This window comes from Anomaloglossus baeobatrachus, chromosome 4 (assembly GCF_048569485.1).
Source record: "Anomaloglossus baeobatrachus isolate aAnoBae1 chromosome 4, aAnoBae1.hap1, whole genome shotgun sequence".
Classification (NCBI taxonomy): Eukaryota; Metazoa; Chordata; class Amphibia; order Anura; family Aromobatidae; genus Anomaloglossus; species Anomaloglossus baeobatrachus.
Genome location: NC_134356.1, coordinates 539,371,146 through 539,394,234, shown reverse-complemented (window position 1 = coordinate 539,394,234; position 23,089 = coordinate 539,371,146). Strand labels below are relative to the sequence as shown.

Below are 23,089 nucleotides of genomic sequence, written 5' to 3'. Positions count from 1 at the left end.
CCTGCTGGACAACAAGGAATGAAACCTCCATTAGATACCTGGCAATCCAGGAGTATGGTCAATTCGGAGTGAGAGGCAGCACACCTAAAGTAGGGTGCAGAGGAGCGGTTATGGAGAGGCAGTGTAAGTCCTATGGAGCAATAAGGAAATATCAAGGGGACAACACTGCAAGGTCCATTAGAGAGCCAGTACTCAATGTGGAGGGGCGCATACCCGGGGTACAAAGGATCACCCCACGCGTATCGCCGCCGCTGCGGCTTCGTCAGGGAAAGTACAGTGCACTGTGACAACAGGCTCCTATATAAGGAGATAGGTGAGGGTTACTCACGATCAGCTGGATCATCGCTGGCGCGCGGTCCGGACCATAATTAGGAGGGCGCAGGTGCGTACGCAGGCGCAGAGCACACAAGCCGGGCCTCGGCATAGTGATATTTTTTATTTGTTTTATTTGGCCTTGTCTATATTTAGGAATAGTGTGAAAACATTATACAGTTTTACATCAAATTTTTCCAGAAATCTGTAAAATTCTGAAGTGTTCAGTTAATGGAACCTGTCACATGAAAACACACTTTTAGCCTGCAGATATGGGGTTCATCTGCAGGTTAAAAGAATTCTGAACCTGTCCGATGTCTGCACTTCTAACCCAGATATCGGGAAGAAATGATATTTATTCCTCATGGCAGCATTCAGGTTTCAGTCACCTGGTTGGCGCTGGTATGGGTTTAGTCAGCGCCGTCTGTAACCAAATCCCAACACTGACTGACAGCTCACTCAGAATTAGAGGTGACTGTCAGTGCAGTGGGTGTTGTTACAGCCACCACTCTCAATACAGAGTGGTGACAGAACCCGCTCAGGCACTACCCCCGTGACTGAAGATGAACTCTGCCGGGAGAAATAAAGTTAATTCCTCCTGGTAGCATGGTTCCATATGCAGGCACTGGGCAGGCTAGAATGCTATTATCCTACAGATTAACCCCATTTCTACTGTTTAATATGATTTTTTCACATGACAGTTTCCCTTTGAGATTCTATTCAATTTTGCATTTGAGGTCCTGTCATGATATTTCTTTTATATTCAATGGCACGAACATTGTATTCTGTTGCAATTCTTGTTCTGATAAAAAGTACTGGAGTGCTGACAAGCATCATGGAAGTTATCCCAGGGCATGAATACTACCATACTCATCTTTCGGTGGCTTCACCTTCTATTGCCACCACTCCGATTGGTCTACTGTGATTTGTAACTTGCCGGGAGCTCCAGTTTTTCATGAAACACACCAAAGGTCACAAATCAATACATCTCTCTGAGAGCCTCATTCTGGCCTCGTTCTGGTTCTCAGAGATGTACTGAGCGCTTGTGACGTAATATCTGACTTCCAGCCACTCAGACGTTAGTGGTACAAGATGACACCGGACCGGAGCACCGGCAGTAAAAGGTGAGAATGCCAAAAGGTAAGACAGGGGACAGATGGCTTACATTTAAAAAAACACTCCAGTGTTAAAACCTCCTACGCTGGAGTGGTGCTTTAAAATACTAAAAAAATTTGACTGTTTGACATTAGATTAATGTTTTAGCTTAAGACAAAATAATATTCAAAATATCGAGATTCAAAATTAGGCCTCTGATAAAAACTAAACTTGGATTAATTCTCCTTTGACAACCTATAAGTGGCCTTTTGGGAGAAAGTGGGGGGTGCGTCTTATAAACCTAATATACGGGGGGGGGTGTACATATATATATAATGCAGGGTCCGCTCTGGAGCGGTGCTGGGGGCAGGTGACAGCTGCCAGCGGCAGCATTTGATCTCCTGCTCCCGCTCATATAATATGCACAGCCGCTGTCCAGCAGTGTGGTGCTGAAACTGCATCACGCTGAGGGGCTGGGGCAGCGGGGCATATTATATCTGCCTGCACCCTCCTTTGATCGCACATGATCCCCCCTGTGTTAGATATGGCCCCCGTGCTGCTGCCTATAGTAAAATAAAAAAAGCTTTACTTACCTCCAGCGCTGATCTCCGGTCTCCTGCTGCTGTTGTCTGTGATAAGGCACACAGAGATGATATCACTCTGCCATGCCGATCACATGACCGGCAGCAAGAACCAGGAAGTAAGGAAGCCGGAGCTCAACTGCGAGAAGGGACAGCGTTGAGAAGGTAAGGAAAGAGTGTTTTATTTTATTATGGGCAGCAGCCTGGGGGCATATCTAACACAGGGGAGGTGTACCATCTATAGGGGCCATAGGCAGCACAGGGGGACGTGTCCCAGCACAAGGGGGGCTATATTCAATATAAGGGGGCCATATCCAGATTAAGGGGGGCTAATTTTAGGATGGGGGGCTATGAGGGACATATACCCTATATGATTTGTTAGACGGACATTGGCATTATAAGATGGACCCCATTTAACATTAAAAAAAAAATTCTCTTTTCCTTCACCAAATTTGGGGATGCGTCTTATAAAGCGAAAAATACGGTGTATATATATATATATATATATGTCATCTGTATGGAACTTAATTGCTATTAAACATTTGTGAATCTTATTCCATTCAGTTCCCAGAGAGTTTTCCCATTTCTCCACACTGTATAAAATGTAGATGACGGTCATGTTTTGACATAACAAAAAAAAGACAAGAGTATAAGATGAGTTTCAGATAAAGAAGAAAGGGAATGAAAAGAGACAACTGACAGGTTTAGTCTGATACATCTGACATGCTCCAAGTAATAGACAAGACAGGACGACTGCAGTTACTGTACACCGTACTGCAGGACTCAGATGGAACAGATGCCATAATAAGTCTCTCGACCTTCTTGTCTGCACTTCACTAAAGGGGATGGACAAGGTTCCCACCCCTATAAAATATAAATAGGAGATTACTGATTCAGTTCACTGCACAACTGCTCAGCTAAGCAGCACTTTGCCAAATTATCTATATACTGCCTTGTGTGACAGATAAAACAAAGTTTGAATAAAACTTCTGATGGCCTCAGCTTTTTTTTCCACATTAAAGTTAGCTAGAGCCTTTATTGTATTACTTTAATATTTAAAGTAAACCATAAAAAGGAGCATATGTGTCACAGTGTCCTTGAGAACGGCTTGGATCATTGGTGCAGCATACTTACGGTGATTTAAGTACTACTGCATGCCACGAATGAAAGTTATTCTCAATATTTTTCCATGAAACTATTTATAAATCTTCTTGGCTTCCTCTGCTCTGTATCAGGCTAAAAAGTAGATTGAATGGCATTTTTAATAAGACTAATTCCATGATCACAAAAATATGGGTTTCCGGTCACCTGAAGCGGTAGAGCATATGCATGACCACTGCTTCATTCATTATCTATGGGAACGGTGTCACATGTCAACTTAGCAGTGGTCATGCATGGTCAATGTTGCTCAATTCACAGAGGGACACAGGAGCCCATTGGTGGGATAGCCGATTAATAAAAGGAAGAAAGATACAATTTCTAACCTATTTGTTGTAAGAGCTGCAAGACAATAAGGCCTCATGCGTACGCTGCTTCTTTTAATGCTTTTTTTGGTGCAGTTTATGGTGACCTTTTAGTCACCACATACTACAGGCTTTTCTTTCCCCAGCAAAGTCTATAAGATTTCAGATTTTTCTGGGAACAAGTTAGTTTTTTCTGGACTGTATTTTGCCTGCATTTTTGCTTTTTACCTGCGTTTTTCACCCATTGGGGAAAAAAAGCATCAAAAAAGCATGGTCAAAAAAACGCATAAAAATGCATCAAAAACGCATAAAAACACATGCGTTTTTGATGCGTTTGATGCCACAGGGTAAGTTTTTTTATCACAAGGTGCCTTTCTGGTGCATTTTTGTTGTCACCACAAAAATGCAGCACGTGGACATAGACTAAATCTCTCCATGCTGTGAAGACTGGTTTCCTAGGCTTTATAAACATTTTGGTTGTCAACATCCATGTTCTTCTGAAACTTAGCACAGAGGCTATAGATGGTTTTATTTCTTTTTCACTCATAAATTCATGGAAAATGAACAGGAGGAGAATTATGTAATGCAGCTCGCTGTGTTATTATGGAGTAAAGTCATACCTCCCAACTCTCAAAAAAGAGATTCTTGGATAAAAGGGGACACTTACAAAGGAGTTGGTGAATTTCCTACACAAAAGTGAAGCCTCTCAAAACCTACTGGAAACTAATGTTTGTGGAAAAATTAATCTGCAAGGAGCCAAAATGTTTTGTCCAAATGCACATTCAGGGAAGAAACTGGTATATAACAAGACCTAAAAGTAGCATGACATGTGTGAAGATCTGAGGTTATAGGTTGTGTTAATCACCTAGGCAGCTTAGCAATGCAATTATTTGTATTCTCCTGTCCATGGTCTTACAGCAACTCCAAGTAGATTGCTAAAGCGAGATGCCCCCAGTCCACGAGATCTCAAGCTAAGATCGGTAGTTCCATTGCCCACATACTAGGCCATACCCACTGTCTCCCAACTTTTGGATGGCCCACAGCTTTTGCATCTGCCAACAGTATGGTCTGCAGTCACAGCCTATACTACTACACATGACGGATAGCACGAACGAAACATGTGTATCTAGCTTTAAGTGGTGACAAACCCCAACATTCCCTTATCTATCAATGTCCAAAGTACCCCAAGCCACCTTTGGGTTCAAGATTATTCCCCAGGAAACACCCGCAATGCAAACTGTGTTTTGCTCGAGGTATTTTTATTAGGCCAAGCCCTTCATGTGGGACTGCATGTGCAATCCCATTATGTGATGGCTCAACTGGGTCTACAATTCTTATCCACATAATGGGACTAGTCAATGGGAGAACAATGGCTTAACTGAGGCACTTGACACTAACGAGAGTAATGGAATGATTACTTCACTCTAATTACGAATTTGGTGCCTAGCCTTCTGTGTACCTTAAACTGACAGGCAAGAAAATATTTAACAAAGCACAACAATGAGAAAAATAATGAGATCGAGGAAATCAGTGCTCTGTGCTGTAAAATGTCTGCATCCCTTAGAGGCAGGGACTGTGCTCTACATCCATTGGTCCAATAGTCTTTAATCCGCAGCCAGCTCCTCAAAAGACTGTAAAAAGATAGCAAGGAGACAGATGGAAATTTTTTACAAGTTTCATACGGCATTCAGATTCCTCCCAAAAAAATGGCTGGAGGATTGCTTCTAGGTAGACTATAACAATGCCTGTTAGAGACACCATGCGGTGGCACCCAGAGTATCAGTTACAAACATGTAATGAGTTACTGTACCACTGTATAAGGTCTTTGGGGAAGCCGATACCAATGAATTAATTTACAAAAGGTCTGGCTGACTTTAAAAAAAGAAATCTGAACAAGATTGCTAGATGCTCTTGTGATCTTGAATTGAAACAGATGGAATAATGTTCATTTTCGACCTTATCTTTAGATATAACTTGTAGATTTTGCCTCTCACCTGGTGTGTGCTAATGGAATGGAGGTGCGAAACAGCCCAATCGACATCTGGTAAGGGTGATCCAGAACCATTACAAGTAACCACAGCATTGTCCCCTTCATGTACCTCCAAACTACTGTGACTGACACTGACCCCCGGGACGTCTGTGTATAGAAAAGAAAAAAAGTTACAAAGAAATCATATCATGTCTTACCTCTTAATATAAAATAGGATTTGTTATGGAGCTCACCAGCTCACCAATATAAAGTACAGCTCAGAAAATCTGATTATTCCAAGATACAGTTTCATTTCATCCTTCCAAACAGTTAAGTGCTGCAACTTAATTCCCAATGGACAATATAGTGATTATATTGCACTCCCCTAATCGGCACAAGTCTTAATCTTGAAACCTTTACTGATATGAGCTGGAAAAAATAAAATCTATTCACAACAATGTGATCAACAATTGTAATTGCTCTGGGTTCCTAATCCAGAAGATGCTACTAGGAATACATTAATATAGAAGATTTACATCCACGGCTCACAGAGCGTCAAAAAAGTACTTGAAAATAAGGAATCGTCTTCAGGTTTTACATTTTTTTGCAAACAAAATGAAAGAACCTTAAACTGTTTCACTAAGCTGATTATATTGATCACATATTCTCCAACACCTGTTGGCAGACGGCGTGGAATCGAAAACTGAGTGGCAGGGAGAATTATTTATCTCGATAACAGCAGCTAATCCGCTTGGAAGACAAGAAGGCCGGAATATATTAAGATGCTCAGTGCCACGAGGAGCTGTGATAACATAATTCAAATCAGCATCGTACCTGCATACTGAAAACGACTTAGATTATTGCCTCTTAAAAAACAAACTTCAAATGAAAGAGGCAACTGATAAGAACACAAAGCCATAGAAAAGCAGTAAGAGCTCATCTTCCTACAATGATTTTAGATTATATGCTGCGCTATGATATGTACAGGGCACAGCTCCATTGTCACGTTAGCCTAGAATCACACTGTGTATACAAGGGGACTCAGCCGAGCTAAAATAACTCCCGTCTCATCGCTTAGGGACAGTTTCACATAATGGACTTTGCGGGGTCTGTAAACTGCAATATTCTACATACTTTTAAATACTCAGTTGTATGTAAAACAATGGCGACTGTACTTATAAACTGTGCATTTTTACAGATTATTTTTTATCTTTCATTTTTTTTCTTCCTGTGATTTTCCTGCAATGAAAACATGACTTATCTCTGGAACTTTTGCAGCATTTTCATTTTTTATTAAAATTAATAATGGGAGAGGGCTGGACAAGAAAACGACAATTTCTTCCTTAACACAAGTAACTGAAAGTCTTGAGACATTCCCTAAAGCTGATGTCAAACATGTTCTTATAAGTCCAATACACATGTGAGAAGATCAAAGTATTGTGGTCTTTGATCTACATCCAATGCTGATTTTCAGGATGCGAAGATTATTATCGTTATACTACTTGTGTTGTAATATACATACACATTGTGTGTGTGTGTGTGTGTGTGTGTGTGTGTGTCTATATATATATATATATATATATATATATATATATATATATATATATGCAGTATATATATATATCTATATATATATATATATATATATATCTATATATATATATATATATATATATATATATATATATATAAAAATATAAGTGCAGCACTTGTTATACCATCCATACTGTGGGTGCAGGTCCCATAAGATGTGGTGGCAACGTTTTAGTTCCTGGACTTGAGAAAGGTTCCCATGAACCAAAATATTGCCACCCCATTTAATAGGCCACTAGGCCTGTTCTTTTCTGTCTTTTCTGGCATTTATAGAGTGCTGCTTCCTTCACTATATACTATACAGATCAAATGTTTGGACACACCTTCTCATTCAATGAGTTTTCTTTATTTTCATGAATCTGAAAATTGTAGATTCACATTGAAGGCATCAAAACTATGAATTAAAACATGTGGAATGAAATACTTAAAGTGTGAAACAACTGAAAATATGTCTTATATTCTAGGTTCTTCAAAGTAGCCACCTTTTGCTTTCATTACTACTTTTCACACTCTTGGCATTCTCTTGATGACGTTCAAGAGGTAGTCACCGGAAATGGTTTTCCAACAGTCTTGAAGGAGTTCCCAGAGATGCTTAGCACTTGTTGGCCCTTTTGCCTTCACTCTGCGGTCCAACTCACCCAAAACCATCTCGATTGTGTTCAGGTCTGGTGACTGGGGAGACCAGGTCATCTGGGCATAGCACCCCATCACTCTCCTTCTTAGTCAAATAGCCCTTACACAGCCTGGAGGTAAGTTTGGGGTCATTGTCCTGTTAAAAAATAAATGATGGTCCAACTAAACGCAAGCCGGACCGAATAGCACACCACTGCAAGATGCTGTGGTAGGCATGCTGGTTCAGTATGCCTTCAATTTTGAATAAATCCCCAACAGTGTCACCAGCAAAGCACCCCCACACAATCACACCTCCTCCTCCATACTTCACGGTGGGAACCAGCCATGTAGAGTCCATCTGTTTACCTTTTCTACAAAGACACAGTGGTTGGATCCAAAGATCTCAAATTTGGACTCATCAGACCAAAGCACAGATTTCCACTGGTCTAATGTCCATTCCTTGTGTTCTTTAGCCCAAACAAGTCTCTTCTGCTTGTTGCCTGTTCCTTAGCAGTGGTTTCCTAGCAGCTATTTTTCCATGAAGGCCTGCTGCACAAAGTTTCCTCATAACAGTTGTTCTAGAGATAAGAAGGTGTGTCTAAACGTTTGGCCTGTACTGTATGTGTGTGTGTATATATATATATATATATATATTGTGAGGTAGCGCGGTCGGCTGCGCAGCAGAAGACACGGGATCCAGGCATATAGGTTCACAGCACACGGTGTTTAATGTCCAAACAAAAATCCACAGCAATATACCTGTCTCTCCAGCAGAGACTCAGGGAGTTGTGATCACTCCCTCACACCCGGCACACCTGCCCCTCGTTCCTGTTTCCATTTAACCCTTCCTTCAGCCTGTAGGGAAACAGCATTAACCCTAGAGTGGATTTACTTTCTATCATGGAGTGAGCACAACCGGGGCGAGACATACCGGCCGTCATAGATAACCCCGGTCACAGTCTCACATACCCCCCCCTCAGTTCAAGCGAGCGGGGTTGAACTCCTGCCAGCAAACACGGGCCGCGGGACAAGGCATCGGCGTTGCCCTGCAACCTACCGGCCCGGTGTTCAACCGTAAACCGGAAGTTCTGCAGAGAAAGGAACCACCGGGTAACCCGGGCATTCCGTTCCTTGGCGGACCTCATCCAGACCAGTGGAGAGTGATCCGTCACCAAGCGAAACTGCCGTCCCAGCAGGTAATAGCGTAGGGACTCCAAGGCCCACTTGATCGCCAGGCACTCCTTCTCCACTACGCTATAATTCCGCTCGGGAGGTGTGAGCTTCCTACTTAAGAAGGTGACGGGGTGTTCCTCCCCCTGAACCACCTGAGACAGCACTGCCCCCAGGCCGACCTCTGAGGCGTCAGTCTGTACTATGAACTCCTTCCGGAAATCAGGGTGTACGAGAACGGGCTGTCCGCACAGGACCCCCTTCAGGGCCCGGAAGGAGTCCTCGGCCTGCGGAGTCCAGCGTACCATGACGGACTTCTTGCCTTTGAGAAGGTCCGTCAAGGGGGCTGATAGTCCTGCAAAATCCTTTACAAACCTCCTGTAGTACCCCACGATACCCAGGAAGGCCCTAACCTGCTTCGTGGTCAGGGGTCTAGGCCACTTCTGGATCGCCTCAACCTTGTTAATTTGGGGCTTAATCACTCCTTGGCCTATCACGTAGCCCAAGTAGCGGGCTTCCGTGAGTCCCAACGCACATTTCTTGGGATTGGCTGTCAATCCGGCTGTTCGAAGCGCGTCCACCACCGCTTGTACCTGTTCCAAGTGGGTCTGCCAATCGGAGCTGTAAATAATGATGTCATCAAGGTACGCTGATGCATACGCCTGGTGGGGTTCCAGCACCAAGTCCATCAACCTCTGGAACGTGGCCGGAGCGCCATGTAACCCAAAAGGCAAGACAACATAGTGGAAGAGACCCTCCGGCGTAACAAAAGCGGTTTTCTCCTTGGCGGACTCCGTCAGTGGCACCTGCCAGTACCCCTTGGTCAGGTCGAGCGTGGTAAAATATCGCGCCTGTCCCAGCCTATCAATCAGCTCATCCACCCGGGGCATGGGGTAGAGATCGAACTTGGATATTTCGTTCAATCTCCGGAAGTCATTGCAGAACCTTAAGGAGCCATCGGGTTTTGGTATTAGGACAATGGGACTAGCCCATTCACTCCGGGATTTTTCGATGACCCCCAGGCGTAGCATTGTCTTTACTTCTTCTGATATGGCTTGTCTTCGAGCCTCCGGCACGCGGTATGACTTCAGGCGTACCTTCAGGTGGGGCTCGGTGACAATGTCATGTCGTATCAGACTGGTCCTACCCGGCAACTCGGAGAAGACATCGGGGTTCTGCTGAACCAGCCGTCTGGCCTCTCGCCTCTGTTGCTTGGTGAGGGCTTCTCCGATCCTTACTTCCGGTTCGTCCTCTCCGGAGGTCGCTGAAGCCGGGAGTGAACGACCCGAAGAGGAGGGAGATGGGGGAAACTCAACCATCAGGCTTTCCCGTTCCTGCCACGGTTTTAATAGGTTGACATGGTATATTTGTTCAGGTTTCCGCCTACCGGGCTGCAATACTTTATAGTTGACCACCCCGACTTTTTCCTTTATCTCGTAGGGGCCTTGCCACTGAGCCAGGAATTTACTCTCCGCCGTGGGGATTAATACCAACACCCGATCCCCGGGTTTAAAGGTCCGCACGGTGGCTTGTCTATTATAGCGGCCGCTTTGCGCGGCCTGAGCCTCCTGTAAATGCTCCTTCACAATTGGCATGACCGCGCTTATGCGGTTCTGCATTCCTAAAATGTGTTCAATCACACTTTTATGGGGGGTGGGCTCTTGCTCCCATGTTTCCTTTGCCAGGTCCAACAATCCCCGGGGATGTCGCCCGTATAACAATTCAAAAGGCGAAAACCCCGTGGATGCCTGTGGCACCTCTCGGATGGCAAACAACAAATAGGGAAGCATCATATCCCAGTCCTTCCCGTCTTTGGAGATCACCCTTTTTAGCATGGTTTTCAGGGTTTTATTGAATCGTTCTACTAACCCATCCGTCTGAGGATGATACACAGACGTACGCAACTGCTTGATCTGGAGTAGCCGGCATAGTTCTTTGGTCACTTTAGACATGAATGGGGTCCCCTGATCCGTAAGGATCTCCTTGGGCAACCCCACCCGGCAGAACACAGAAAACAACTCCCGAGCTATAAGCTTCGCCGCAGTATGTCTGAGAGGTATCGCCTCTGGATACCGGGTGGCATAGTCAACGATCACTAGGATGTGTTGGTGCCCTCGAGCAGACTTTACGAGGGGCCCCACCAGATCCATCCCTATCCGTTCAAAAGGGACTTCTATAATGGGTAACGGCACCAACGGACTGCGAAAGTGGACCAGTGGTGCGGTAAGCTGACACTCCGGGCAGGTTTCGCAGAACCGTTTTACCTCCCCAAAGACCCCGGGCCAATAGAACCTTTGCAATATTCGCTCCTGCGTTTTCTTGACCCCTAGGTGGCCACTCATCAGATGTTTATGAGCCAAGTCGAGGACCCGCCGGCGATACGGCTGGGGCACCACCAACTGCTCCACCCCCACGCCCCGTATTTCATCTACCCGGTAGAGTAAATCCTGTTTAAGAGCGAAATGGGGGTACCTTACCTGGGCACCGGGCAGCTGGGCCACCCCGTCAATTACTAACACCCTATTCCGGGCATGTATTAACGTAGGGTCCTGGAGTTGGGCTGTCCCAAACGCATCCGGGGATGCCTCCAAGTCCGGGATGGGCTCGACCGTCTCAGCCTCTCCTGCCAATACCTCTAGGGGCGACCTATCGGGTTCACATTCTGTCCCTATCATGGGGACCCCTACGGCAGGTGTCCCGGATTCAGGATTGTAGGGCTCAGGCCCCGGACTGACCAATATCGGAGGGGACCTAGGGGTTCCCTTCCATAAAGTCCAAAAATAGGGCAGATCCCGTCCTAGGATCACGTCATAAGGAAGAGTGTTAAGCAGTCCCACCTCATGTTGCACCTGACCGCAAGGTGCTGTGATGGTGACAATCCCCGTGGGATAGTCTCGGCGGTCCCCATGTATGCAAACCACCCCCACGGTACGTCCTGTGGCCTTTACTTTAGCCCTCAAGGTGGATCGCACAAGGGTCACTAAGCTTCCGGAATCCAACAATCCTGTAACCGGACATCCATTCACCTGTATTTGGCACAAGTGGGGCTCAGTCTCTGGGGGAACCAGGTCAGCGGTACACACCACCTGAGCATACATTGAACCCCGCCGGGTAACCCCACAATCCATGGGCTCCGTGGTCAGGGGACACTGGGCTTCCATATGTCCCACCCGCTGGCACCGCCAACATCTAATAGGGAAGGAAACCCCCTTGACAAGTTGTCGTTTAGGGTACATGGCCTTCCGGACCTCAGGAACGGCGGGCGCGGCCTCAGCCAGGATGGTAGCGGACTCCTGTACCGGTGTCGGCGGTGGGTCCTTGGCCCTAGGCTTGGAGGGGCCGGACCGACGGGCGGTACGCAAAGTCTCAGTGTCCCGTATCAAGTCCTGCGTAGCCACATGCCGCTCTACCAGGGACACTAATTGGTCCAGGGTACTCGGGTCACCCTGTCCTACCCACCGTTGAACGGTGACGGGTAAAGTGCGCACAAAACGATCCACTACTACCCTTTCCACCATTTGCGCCGGGCTCAGAGTGTCAGGCTGCAACCACTTTTTTACAAGATGTAATAAGTCATAGGCCTGGGAGCGTACGGGTTTGGCTTCCTCATAGAACCACTGATTTACCCGCTGAGCCCGTACATAGGTATTCACCCCCAACCGAGCCAGTATTTCGGCTTTCAGGGTCACATAGTCAATGGCGTCCTCGGTACCGAGGTCCAGGTACGCTTTTTGGGGTTCCCCCGTCAGATAGGGCGACAATACCTCAGCCCACTGGGGGGTCGGCAGCTTTTCCCGCTCGGCCACCCGCTCAAACACTGCCAGGAACGCTTCCACATCATCCCCCGGGGTCATCTTTTGCAACGCTTGTCTCACCGCTTTCCGGACGCTGCCGTCGTCACCCGGTCCCGGGGTTGTTGCTGCCGGTCCGGCACGGATTGACTTGGCCAGGAGAACCATCTGTTCTTGGTGCCTTTTTTCCTGCAATTTCAAGGATTGCTGGTGCTGTTGCTGCTGTTGCTCCAACGTCCGGAGCAGGTGGGTATTCACCTGTTGTTGCTGTGCATTAGCCTCTTGTTGTTGTGCATTAGCCTGCTGCTGCTGTGCATTAGCCTGTGCCAAATGCCTTAGTATGTCCTCCATGGCGTCGCTGGGTTTGGGCCGTAGTATAGCTGCTTGAATCCAGGACATGTGCTACCGGATCACCAGAAAAGGAAGTACACCTCACCGGGCTGGCATGCCCGCCGATTCTCCACCATATGTGAGGTAGCGCGGTCGGCTGCGCAGCAGAAGACACGGGATCCAGGCATATAGGTTCACAGCACACTGTGTTTAATGTCCAAACAAAAATCCACAGCAATATACCTGTCTCTCCAGCAGAGACTCAGGGAGTTGTGATCACTCCCTCACACCCGGCACACCTGCCCCTCGTTCCTGTTTCCATTTAACCCTTCCTTCAGCCTGTAGGGAAACAGCATTAACCCTAGAGTGGATTTACTTTCTATCATGGAGTGAGCACAACCGGGGCGAGACATACCGGCCGTCATAGATAACCCCGGTCACAGTCTCACAATATATATATATATATATATGTATACAGTGCCTACAAGTAGTATTCAACCCCCTGCATATTTAGCAGGTTTACACATTCGGAATTAACTTGGCATTGTGACATTTGGACTGTAGATCAGCCTGGAAGTGTGAAATGCACTGCAGCAAAAAAGAATGTTATTTCTTTTTTTATTTTTTTTTTAAATTGTGAAAAGTTTATTCAGAGGGTCATTTATTATTCAACCCCTCAAACCACAAGAATTCTGTTTGGTTCCCCTAAAGTATTAAGAAGTATTTCAGGCACAAAGAACAATGAGCTTCACATGTTTGGATTAATTATCTCTTTTTCCAGCCTTTTCTGACTAATTAAGACCCTCCCCAAACTTGTGAACAGCACTCATACTTGGTCAACATGGGAAAGACAAAGGAGCATTCCAAGGCCATCAGAGACAAGATCGTGTAGGGTCACAAGGCTGGCAAGGGGTACAAAACCCTTTCCAAGGAGTTGGGCCTACCTGTCTCCACTGTTGGGAGCATCATCCGGAAGTGGAAGGCTTATGGAACTACTGTTAGCCTTCCACGGCCTGGACAGCCTTTGAAAGTTTCCACCCGTGCCGAGGCCAGGCTTGTCCGAAGAGTCAAGGCTAACCCAAGGACAACAAGGAAGGAGCTCTGGGAAGATCTCATGGCAGTGGGGACATTGGTTTCAGTCAATACCATAAGTAACGTACTCCACCGCAATGGTCTCCGTTCCAGACGAGCCCGTAAAGTACCTTTACTTTCAAAGCGTCATCTCAAGGCTCGTCTACAGTTTGCTCATGATCACTTGGAGGACTCTGAGACAGACTGGTTCAAGATTCTTTGGTCTAATGAGACTAAGATCGAGATCTGTGGTGCCAACCACACACGTGACGTTTGGAGACTGGATGGCACTGCATACGACCCCAAGAATACCATCCCTACAGTCAAGCATGGTGGTGGCAGCATCATGCTGTGGGGCTGTTTCTCAGCCAAGGGGCCTGGCCATCTGGTCCGCATCCATGGGAAGATGGATAGCACGACCTACCTGGAGATTTTGGCCAAGAATCTCCGCTCCTCCATCAAGGATCTTAACATGAATCGTCATTTCATCTTCCAACAAGACAACGACCCAAAGCACACAGCCAAGAACACCAAGGCCTGGTTCAAGAGGTAAAAAATCAAGGTGTTGCAGTGGCCTAGTCAGTCTCCTGACCTTAACCCAATTGAAAACTTGTGGAAGGAGCTCAAGATTAAAGTCCACATTAGACACCCAAAGAACCTAGATAACTTGGAGAAGATCTGCATGGAGGAGTGGGCCAAGATAACTCCAGAGACCTGTGCCGGCCTGATCAGGTCTTATAAAAGACGATTATTAGCTGTAATTGCAAACAAGGGTTATTCCACAAAATATTAAACCTAGGGGTTGAATAATAATTGACCCACACTTTTATGTTGAAAATGTATTAAAATTTAACTGAGCAACATAACTTGTTGGTTTGTAAGATTTTTGCATCTGTTAATAAATCCTGCTCTTGTTTGAAGTTTGCAGGCTCTAACTTATTTGCATCTTATCAAACCTGCTAAATCTGCAGGGGGTTGAATACTACTTGTAGGCACTGTATATATATATATATATATATATATATATATGCGCTGTATATGTGTACATATATATATAAAAATATATATATATATATATATATATATATATATATATATATATATACACACACACACACACAGTTGAAACCGGAGGTTCACATACACTATCTAAAAAATACACATCTGCAGGTTTTTCTCACTATCTGACATGAAATCAGAATAAACCTTTCCTGTTTTAGGTCAATTAGGAACCAAAATTATTTATATTTGCCAAATGCCAGAATAATCAGAGAGCAAGAATGTTTTAACGCATTTTTATTACTTTCTGCAAAGACAGGTTTACATACCCTAAAAGTGCTATGCCTTTAAACAATATAGGACAGTCCATATGGTGATGTCATGTCTTTGGACACACCTGTGGATGTATTTTAATGCACACCTGAAACACACTACTTCTTTGTGTAGTATCCTGGGAAAGTCAAAAGAGGTCAGCCAAGATCTTAGGAAGCAGATTATGTGGAAAGCTCGAGATAACAAACTGGTCCAATGGAGTGCTAGGAATGAGGATTTCTTCAATGTTTAAAAACCTTTATTTGTTTATGATAACCCAACGCGTTTCAATAGGCAAGCTATCTTCATCAGGTCGATAATTAAATGGGGGATGAGAAGTGACATATAAAGAGGCAGACAAACAATGATTGCAAATTAATAATTAGAATAAACAATTGCTTACGGCAACCCTACATTTGCCTATCATACTAACAGGTTGCAATCAAATCAAATGTATGCATCAGTGAAAAACCCCACTGACGAACACAACACAAGATATAATTTACTCCCCTTTGAGGGATCAATGGCAGGAGCAGCTCTGGTTTATCTCCTTCAATACTGGCTGGCACACACACTGTTATCTGCCAGGACCTGCGGTGATGCTTCCCTATGTGACCGATCACATGACTCCTTGACGATCACGCCCAAAGGAGCACGAACGGAGGAAATGTAGCATCCATGCTGGATCAGCGATCAGCAAATTTAACCCTGCACTTACCGATGTTTTAGAAGGGTGTGCAACCCCTCCAGGTGAGCGCCCTAGATACATTCTAGCTAGGATAAAGTTCATTAATTTCCTTTACAGCGCTCCTCTTTTTTTTTCTCTCTATTTTGTCTTCCATACATAAGACCTCAGGAAGAGAATTGTGGACTTGTACAAGTCTGGTTCATTCTTGGGTGCAATTTCCAGATACCTGAAGATGCCTTGTTCATCTGTACAAACAATTATATGCAAGTACAAACAAGATGGGAATGTCCAGCCATCAGACCGCTCCATAGGAAGATGGGCTCTGTTTACCAGAGATGAATGTGCTTTGGTCAGACATGTGCATATCAACCAAAGAACAAAAGCAAAAGACCTTGTGAAGATGCTGGTGGAAGCTGGTAAAATTGTGTCATTATCCACAGTGAAACAATTACTGTATCAACATGGGCTGAAAGGCCTCTCTGCTATGAAGAAGCCATTACTCAAAAACAAACCCAAATCCAGATTAATGTTTGCAAATGCACACAGGAACAAAAACCTTAATTTTTGGAGACAAGTAAAATTGAACTGTTAGACCATAATGCCATCATTATATTTGGAAGAAAAACGGAGAAGCTTTGAACTCTAAGAACACCATCCCAAGGGTGAAACACGGGGGTGGCAGCATCATGTTTTGGAGTTTATTTGTTGCAGGAGATCGGGCGACCTACTAACATGGCTCAGTTACACCAGTTCTGTCAGGAGGAATGGGCCCAAATTCCTACCAGCTATTGTGAGAAGCTTGTGGAATGATACCCAAAATGTTTGACCCAAGTCATACAGTTTAAGGTCAATGGTACCAAATACTAATGAAATGTATGTCAATCTTTGACTTTTCAGAAAGTAATAAAAATGCCTTAAAACATTCTCCCTCTCATTATTCCATCATTTGGCAAATATAAATAATTTTGTTTTTTAATTGACCTAAAATAGGAAAGGCTTATTCTGATTTCATGTCAAATAGTGAGAAAAATGTGCATAAGTGACCTTTTTAGATAGTGTATGTAAACTTCTGGTTTCCCACCTCATTTGGCTACTCTTTTCTCCCATGATTCTGTAGGATTTCAAATGGGCTGTTAAAAAGGTTCATTTGTCTCCTTTGGACAAGTTTTTTTGTTTGGATTTGTTGTTTCAACAAGATATAAAAATCGATAGTGGAAGATATTTTATTTATCTTTAAAGTAGCAAAAAAAATGTTGTAAAATAAGAATTGCAACCATTCCTGGATATGAAGGAGGCAAATCCTTTCTATATCCCTCTTTACATCAAGGGCCCTGGCATCAATGATTGATATTATTGCATAATACTTTTGACACCTTTCTTTATATTGTTTATGGACTCTGTAGCTTTTCTAGGTTCTTGTGAGTGATTATATTGGTTATATTTGGCAATGATCCATGAATGGGCCTCTGGAACAATCTTATGTGGATGGAATAATAGCTGGTGTAGTTCTGAACATTCCCAGTCTTTCAATTTTCAAATGATACATGATCATTGGAGTTGAGCGAGTACCTAACGATTTGTATGCGCTATACTCATAACGAGTACTGTCTACTACTCGCATATTTGTTCCGAATAGCATGTGCAATGCAAGTCAATGGAAAATACTCACAATGTAACAAGTAACCCAAATTACGCACTACTCACTGCTTGCACGAATAGTACGGCATTCGGATTACTTGTTACATTGCTAGTTTTCCCCACTGACTTGCATTGCACACACTATATGGAATGAATACTCGACTATTAGACAGTACTTGTTATGAGTATAGCGAGTACAAATAGTTAGGTACTTGCTCAGCTCTAAAGGCTGCTTTACACCCAGCGACATCACTAGCGATGTCACTCGTTAAAGCACCTGCCCCCGTGGTTTGTGCGTCACGGGCAAATCGCTGCCCGTGGCACACAATATCGCTAGTACCCATCACACGAACTTACCTGCCTAACGACGTTGCTGCGGCCGGCAAACTGCCTCTTTTCTAAGGGGGCGGTTCATGTGGCGTCACAGCGACATCACATGGCAGGCGTCCAATAGAAGCGGAGGGGCGGAGAGCAGCCGAATGAAAGTCACGCCCACCTCATTGCCAGAAGACGCAGGTACGGTGTTTTTCGTCGTTCCTGGGGTGTCACACGTAGCAATGTGTGCTGCCTCAGGAACAACGAACAACCTGTGTCATGCACCATCAACAATATTTGGGATTTGAACGACATGTCAACGATCAACGATTAGGTGAGTATTTTTGATCGCTAGCGGTCGCTTGTACATGTCACACACAACAGCATCTCGTTAGCGATGTCGGTGTAAAGCCCCCTTAATGGTCATATCTACAGGGACATAGCTAGTGGAGGGCTACCTGGATATTTGCCAGGAGTAGATCTGATAAATTGCTTTGTCATGGCTAGCATATTTAGATAAACCACATCAACAAAATAAAGCTTTTGTATGATATCGGCAAATTTCAAGTGCATGTAAAATGTATTTACTCCCTTAGACTTTTTTTATTTTTAAGACCTTCCATTGCTGAGATAACTGGGCTTTCAAAAATTATTCAAAATTAATCTCAGCAGCCATATTGGACAGAAGGGACAGAAGGAAAGTAAGGTTCTTGCATGGCCTCCATCATTGCTTCATAACAAGACACGTCTTTTATTAAGTTAAACTGGTGTTTTTCTTTGCTATAAATATATATTTTTATAGACTTGCCTTTCTCCATGAAGAGTTTTAAAACTTAAAAAAAGAAAAAAGCCTTCTCACATAAACATGCATATATACTGTATATTTCCAAAAGAACCTTCCCTGGGACAGAAGGGAGATATGGAGTAAATTGAGGACAAACTGTTGGTAAACTAAAATACAATGGATTAAGTAGTAGAAATGAAGTTGGGCAAAGTATAAAAGTGAAATTTACAAAAAATATCTCAAAACCCCAATAAAAACACTTTATTAAAATATCCTGTAGTTAAAAAAAGACAGAAATACACAAAACACGTATATACAATCAGCAACAGATAAGGACAACCAATACCCAAAGCAGATAGATATGGGCTAAGGGGAAAACTTCCCCTACCTGACTACGGAGGGTGTGACACCTTGAGATTTCGGGTGCCCCATTCCATTTTGGCTGACCCTTTTCCGATCTCTTGACCGAAGAGAAAAATAGAGGAAATCTCAAGTAGGTATACAAAAGCCTTTGTTTACCTACTTGAGATTTCATCTATTCCTCTCTTCGGTCAAGGGCTACCCTTAACAGCAGGGATAGGAAAAAGGGTCGGCTGACATGGAACCCTCTGTAGTCAGGTAGGGGAAGTTTTCCCTAGGGTTTCCTAGGGCCCCCTTAGCCCATATCTATCTGCTTTGGATATTGGTTGTCCTGATCTGTTGCTGATTTTTATACGTTTTGTGTACTTTTGTCATTTTTTTAACTATATCTTAATAAAGCGTTTTATATTGGGGTTTTGAGATATTTCTGTAAATTAAACTGAAATGCAATAGCAATAAAAAGAAATCCAATTAGCAAACATAGACAATTGTAGTTAAAGAACTACTCACCGCACTGCGAGATGTTCATTCTATGAAGTGTGATGTTGTGGCCTCTCATCGTACAGAACAGGTTCTGCTTCCCCAAACTCGCCTCGTTTTTCCTATAGGCAATCTGTATCCAGCGAATGTCACAGCTGCAGATGAACTGGTTGTTTTCTATTACTCTGTGTAAAATCATAAACAGTGGTAAGTGAGAAGTTACAGTATACAGAACAATTATATATATCCAGTTGGGGCATCTGCTGTGACATTTAGTGACATAATAGTGACAGGTAAAGTACAATGCTTCTTCCCGCTCTATATTCTTATGGGGATCAGCACTAAGGACATACTGGAGAGTAACATCTAAATGTCACCTTTAATGCCTTTCTAAAAGTGATGAATCTCTTCTACCTGCAAAATCACAAAGGAAAACTGTGATCTATTATACTTTATATCAAGTTAAAGCCTTTGTTTTGCATTTGTTTTGTTTAACTCATTTTAGTGCAATGACCTGTAAGATGTGTCAGTCGCTCACAGCGGTGGTCGAGCACCAGCTAGAATGTTAAATAACACAGATGGCTCAGTTTGATAGTTCGGCACAGATAGAGTCTTATCTATGTACCAAATATACTGTACATACATAGAAAAATACATGTACCCTGTTGTAAGAGCAAAATGAACTTCAAAATTAAAAAATGGGATTTTATTATTCCTATTTTTTATTAAAGAGGTTTTCCAGTAATAAATATCACTAACACATCAAATAATTAAGAATATTCTGGCACTGATCATCATCAGGTTATCATTACTTGATTAAGGCTAAGAGGGCAACAAGGAAATTGGGGATCCCAGAATCTTGGCTTCTGAAATTGCATTGCACTGAGGATCCTACCATTGATAGCTGCTATTAGCACACCCATGAATACCAATGTGGATCAAATATTCAAAGTAGCCTTCTGATGAACCCTTGTTCTTAAAGGGGGAAACACAGCAAGGCAGAAGATTTCCTTAAGAGGTCTATGGGACGACGAGTAAAGGTGTGATAAGGTACCCTGGATTAAAGGGGAGGTAACCTAGCCTCATAGACATCTATGGGCACCTATGTACTATATCAGTATTGCTCAACTCCTTAGACCTCTAAGATTGGACAATAGTATCTTTATTGGATCTTTTTGAAAATACAAGGACACTACCTCAATTTAAACGCTGTACCCTAAAGCCCACTTTACACCTTGCAATTAGTTGTACAATCGCATTTGCGATGTGACACGCCCAGGTTGCATACGGGATCTTATGCGATTGCACGTTGGTCGTTCATTTGCTGTCACACGATCGTTAGTAGTCTATGTTAAATTGGTCAATTTTGTGTGCGATCCTTTAGATCATGTGCTCTGTGACGTATGCATTGGGCACCTTTTTTTTTTTTTATTTATTGACTTGCCAAGCGTGTGTAATGTGTAGGGATGTGTTTTTACTATGTCATCTGCCATTCAGCTCTGCTACATGGCCGCTAACAGCAGACACAGACAGCCATGTAGCAGAGCTGAATGGCAGATGACAGCAGACACAGACAGAGCCGCACTGTCAGAATGAACTCGGGTGAACTTCACCCGACTTCATTGTCATGCTGCGGCTCTGTCTGTGTCGCGTCCTGATTAGCGGTCACCAGTGAAAGGCTCATCGGTGACCGCTAAACTCCTAAGTTACTGAAGTTAGCAGCCCTCTCTCATACTCACCGATCCCCGGCACTGCACGGCGTTCACACTGCTCTGGCGGCTTTTACTGTTTTGAAAAAGCCGGCCGGCCATTAAACAATTTCGTATTCCCTGCTTTCCACGCCCACCGGCGCCTATGATTAGTTACAGTGAGACACGCCCCCACGCTGAGTGACAGGTATCACACTGCACCCAATCACAGCAGCCGGTGGGCGTGTCTATACTGTGTAGTGAAATAAATAATTAAATAATTAAAAGAAACGGCGTGCGGTTCCCCCCAATTTTAAAACCAGCCAGATAAAGCCATACGGCTGAAGGCTGGTATTCTCAGGATGGGGTGCTCCACGTTATGGGGAGCCCCCCAGCCTAACAATATCAGCCAACAGCCGCCCAGAATTGCCGCATACATTATATGCGACAGTTCTGGGACTGTACCCGGCTCTTCCCGATTTGCCCTGGTGCGTTGGCAAATCGGGGTAATAAGGAGTTATTGGCAGCCCATAGCTGACAATAAGTCCTAGATTAATCATGTCAGGCGTCTATGAGACACCCTCCATGATTAATCTGTAAATTACAGTAAATAAACACACACACCCGAAAAAATCCTTTATTAGAAATAAAAAACACAAACATATACCCTGGTTCACCACTTTAATCAGCCCCAAAAAGCCCTCCATGTCCGGCGTAATCCAGGATGCTCCAGCGTCGCTTCTAGCGCTGCTGCATGGAGGTGACCGGAGCTGCAGCAGACACAGCGGCTCCGGTCACCTCCACGCAGGTAATGAAAACAGCCGCGCTATCAGCTGCTGTCCCTGAGGTTACCCGCTGTCACTGGATCCAGCGGTGGCCGCGGGTAACCTCAGTGACAGCTCAGCTGATCGCGCAACTCACCTCAGTTGCTGCGTGGAGGTGATAGGAGCGGCGGTGAGTAGCGCGATCAGCTGAGCTGTCACTGAAGTTACCCGCGGCCACCGCTGGATCCAGTGACAGCGGGTAACCTCAGTGACAGCAGCTGATCGCGCGGCTGTCTTCATTACCTGCGTGGAGGTGACCGGAGCGGCGGTGTCTTCTGCAGCTCCGGTCACCTCCATGCAGCAGCGCTGGAAGCGACGCTGGAGCATCCTGGATTACGCCGGACATGGAGGGCTTTTTGGGGCTGATTAAAGTGGTTAACCAGGGTATATGTTTGTGTTTTTTATTTCTAATAAAGGATTTTTTCATGTGTGTGTGTTTATTTACTGTAATTTACAGATTAATCATGGAGGGTGTCTCATAGACGCCTGACATGATTAATCTAGGACTTATTGTCAGCTATGGGCTGCCAATAACTCCTTATTACCCCAATTTGCCAACGCACCAGGGCAAATCTGGAAGAGCCGGGTACAGTCCCAGAACTGTCGCATATAATGTATGCGGCAATTCTGGGCGGCTGTTGGCTGATATTGTTAGGCTGGGGGGCTCCCCATAACGTGGAGCTCCCCATCCTGAGAATACCAGCCTTCAGCCGTATGGCTTTATCTGGCTGGTTTTAAAATTGGGGGGAACCGCACGCCGTTTTTTTTAATTATTTAATTATTTATTTCACTACACAGTATAGACACGCCCACCGGTTGCTGTGATTGGGTGCAGTGTGATACCTGTCACTCAGCGTGGGGGCGTGTCTCACTGTAACCAATCATAGGCGCCGGTGGGCGGGGAAAGCAGGGAATACGAGATTGTTTAATGGGCGGCCGGCTTTTTCAAAACAGTAAAAGCCGCCGGAGCAGTGTGAACGCCGTGCAGCGCCGGGGATCGGGGAACGGTGAGTA

The 23,089-nt window shown here is 44.5% G+C and overlaps 1 protein-coding gene across 7 annotated transcripts in view; it reads right to left on the bottom strand.

The window, feature by feature from the left end:
* NTRK3 (neurotrophic receptor tyrosine kinase 3) overlaps positions 1 to 23,089 on the bottom strand; it is a 1,080,464-nt gene that overhangs the window by 522,721 nt on the left and 534,654 nt on the right. For all 7 annotated transcript variants that reach the window (XM_075345946.1, XM_075345945.1, XM_075345948.1 and 4 more), the window contains exons 6-7: positions 19,594 to 19,748; positions 5,446 to 5,588 (exon numbers count right to left, since the gene is read on the bottom strand). In XM_075345946.1, coding sequence (XP_075202061.1) covers positions 5,446 to 5,588; positions 19,594 to 19,748 — 298 coding nt within the window. The remainder of the gene's footprint in view (positions 1 to 5,445; positions 5,589 to 19,593; positions 19,749 to 23,089) is intronic.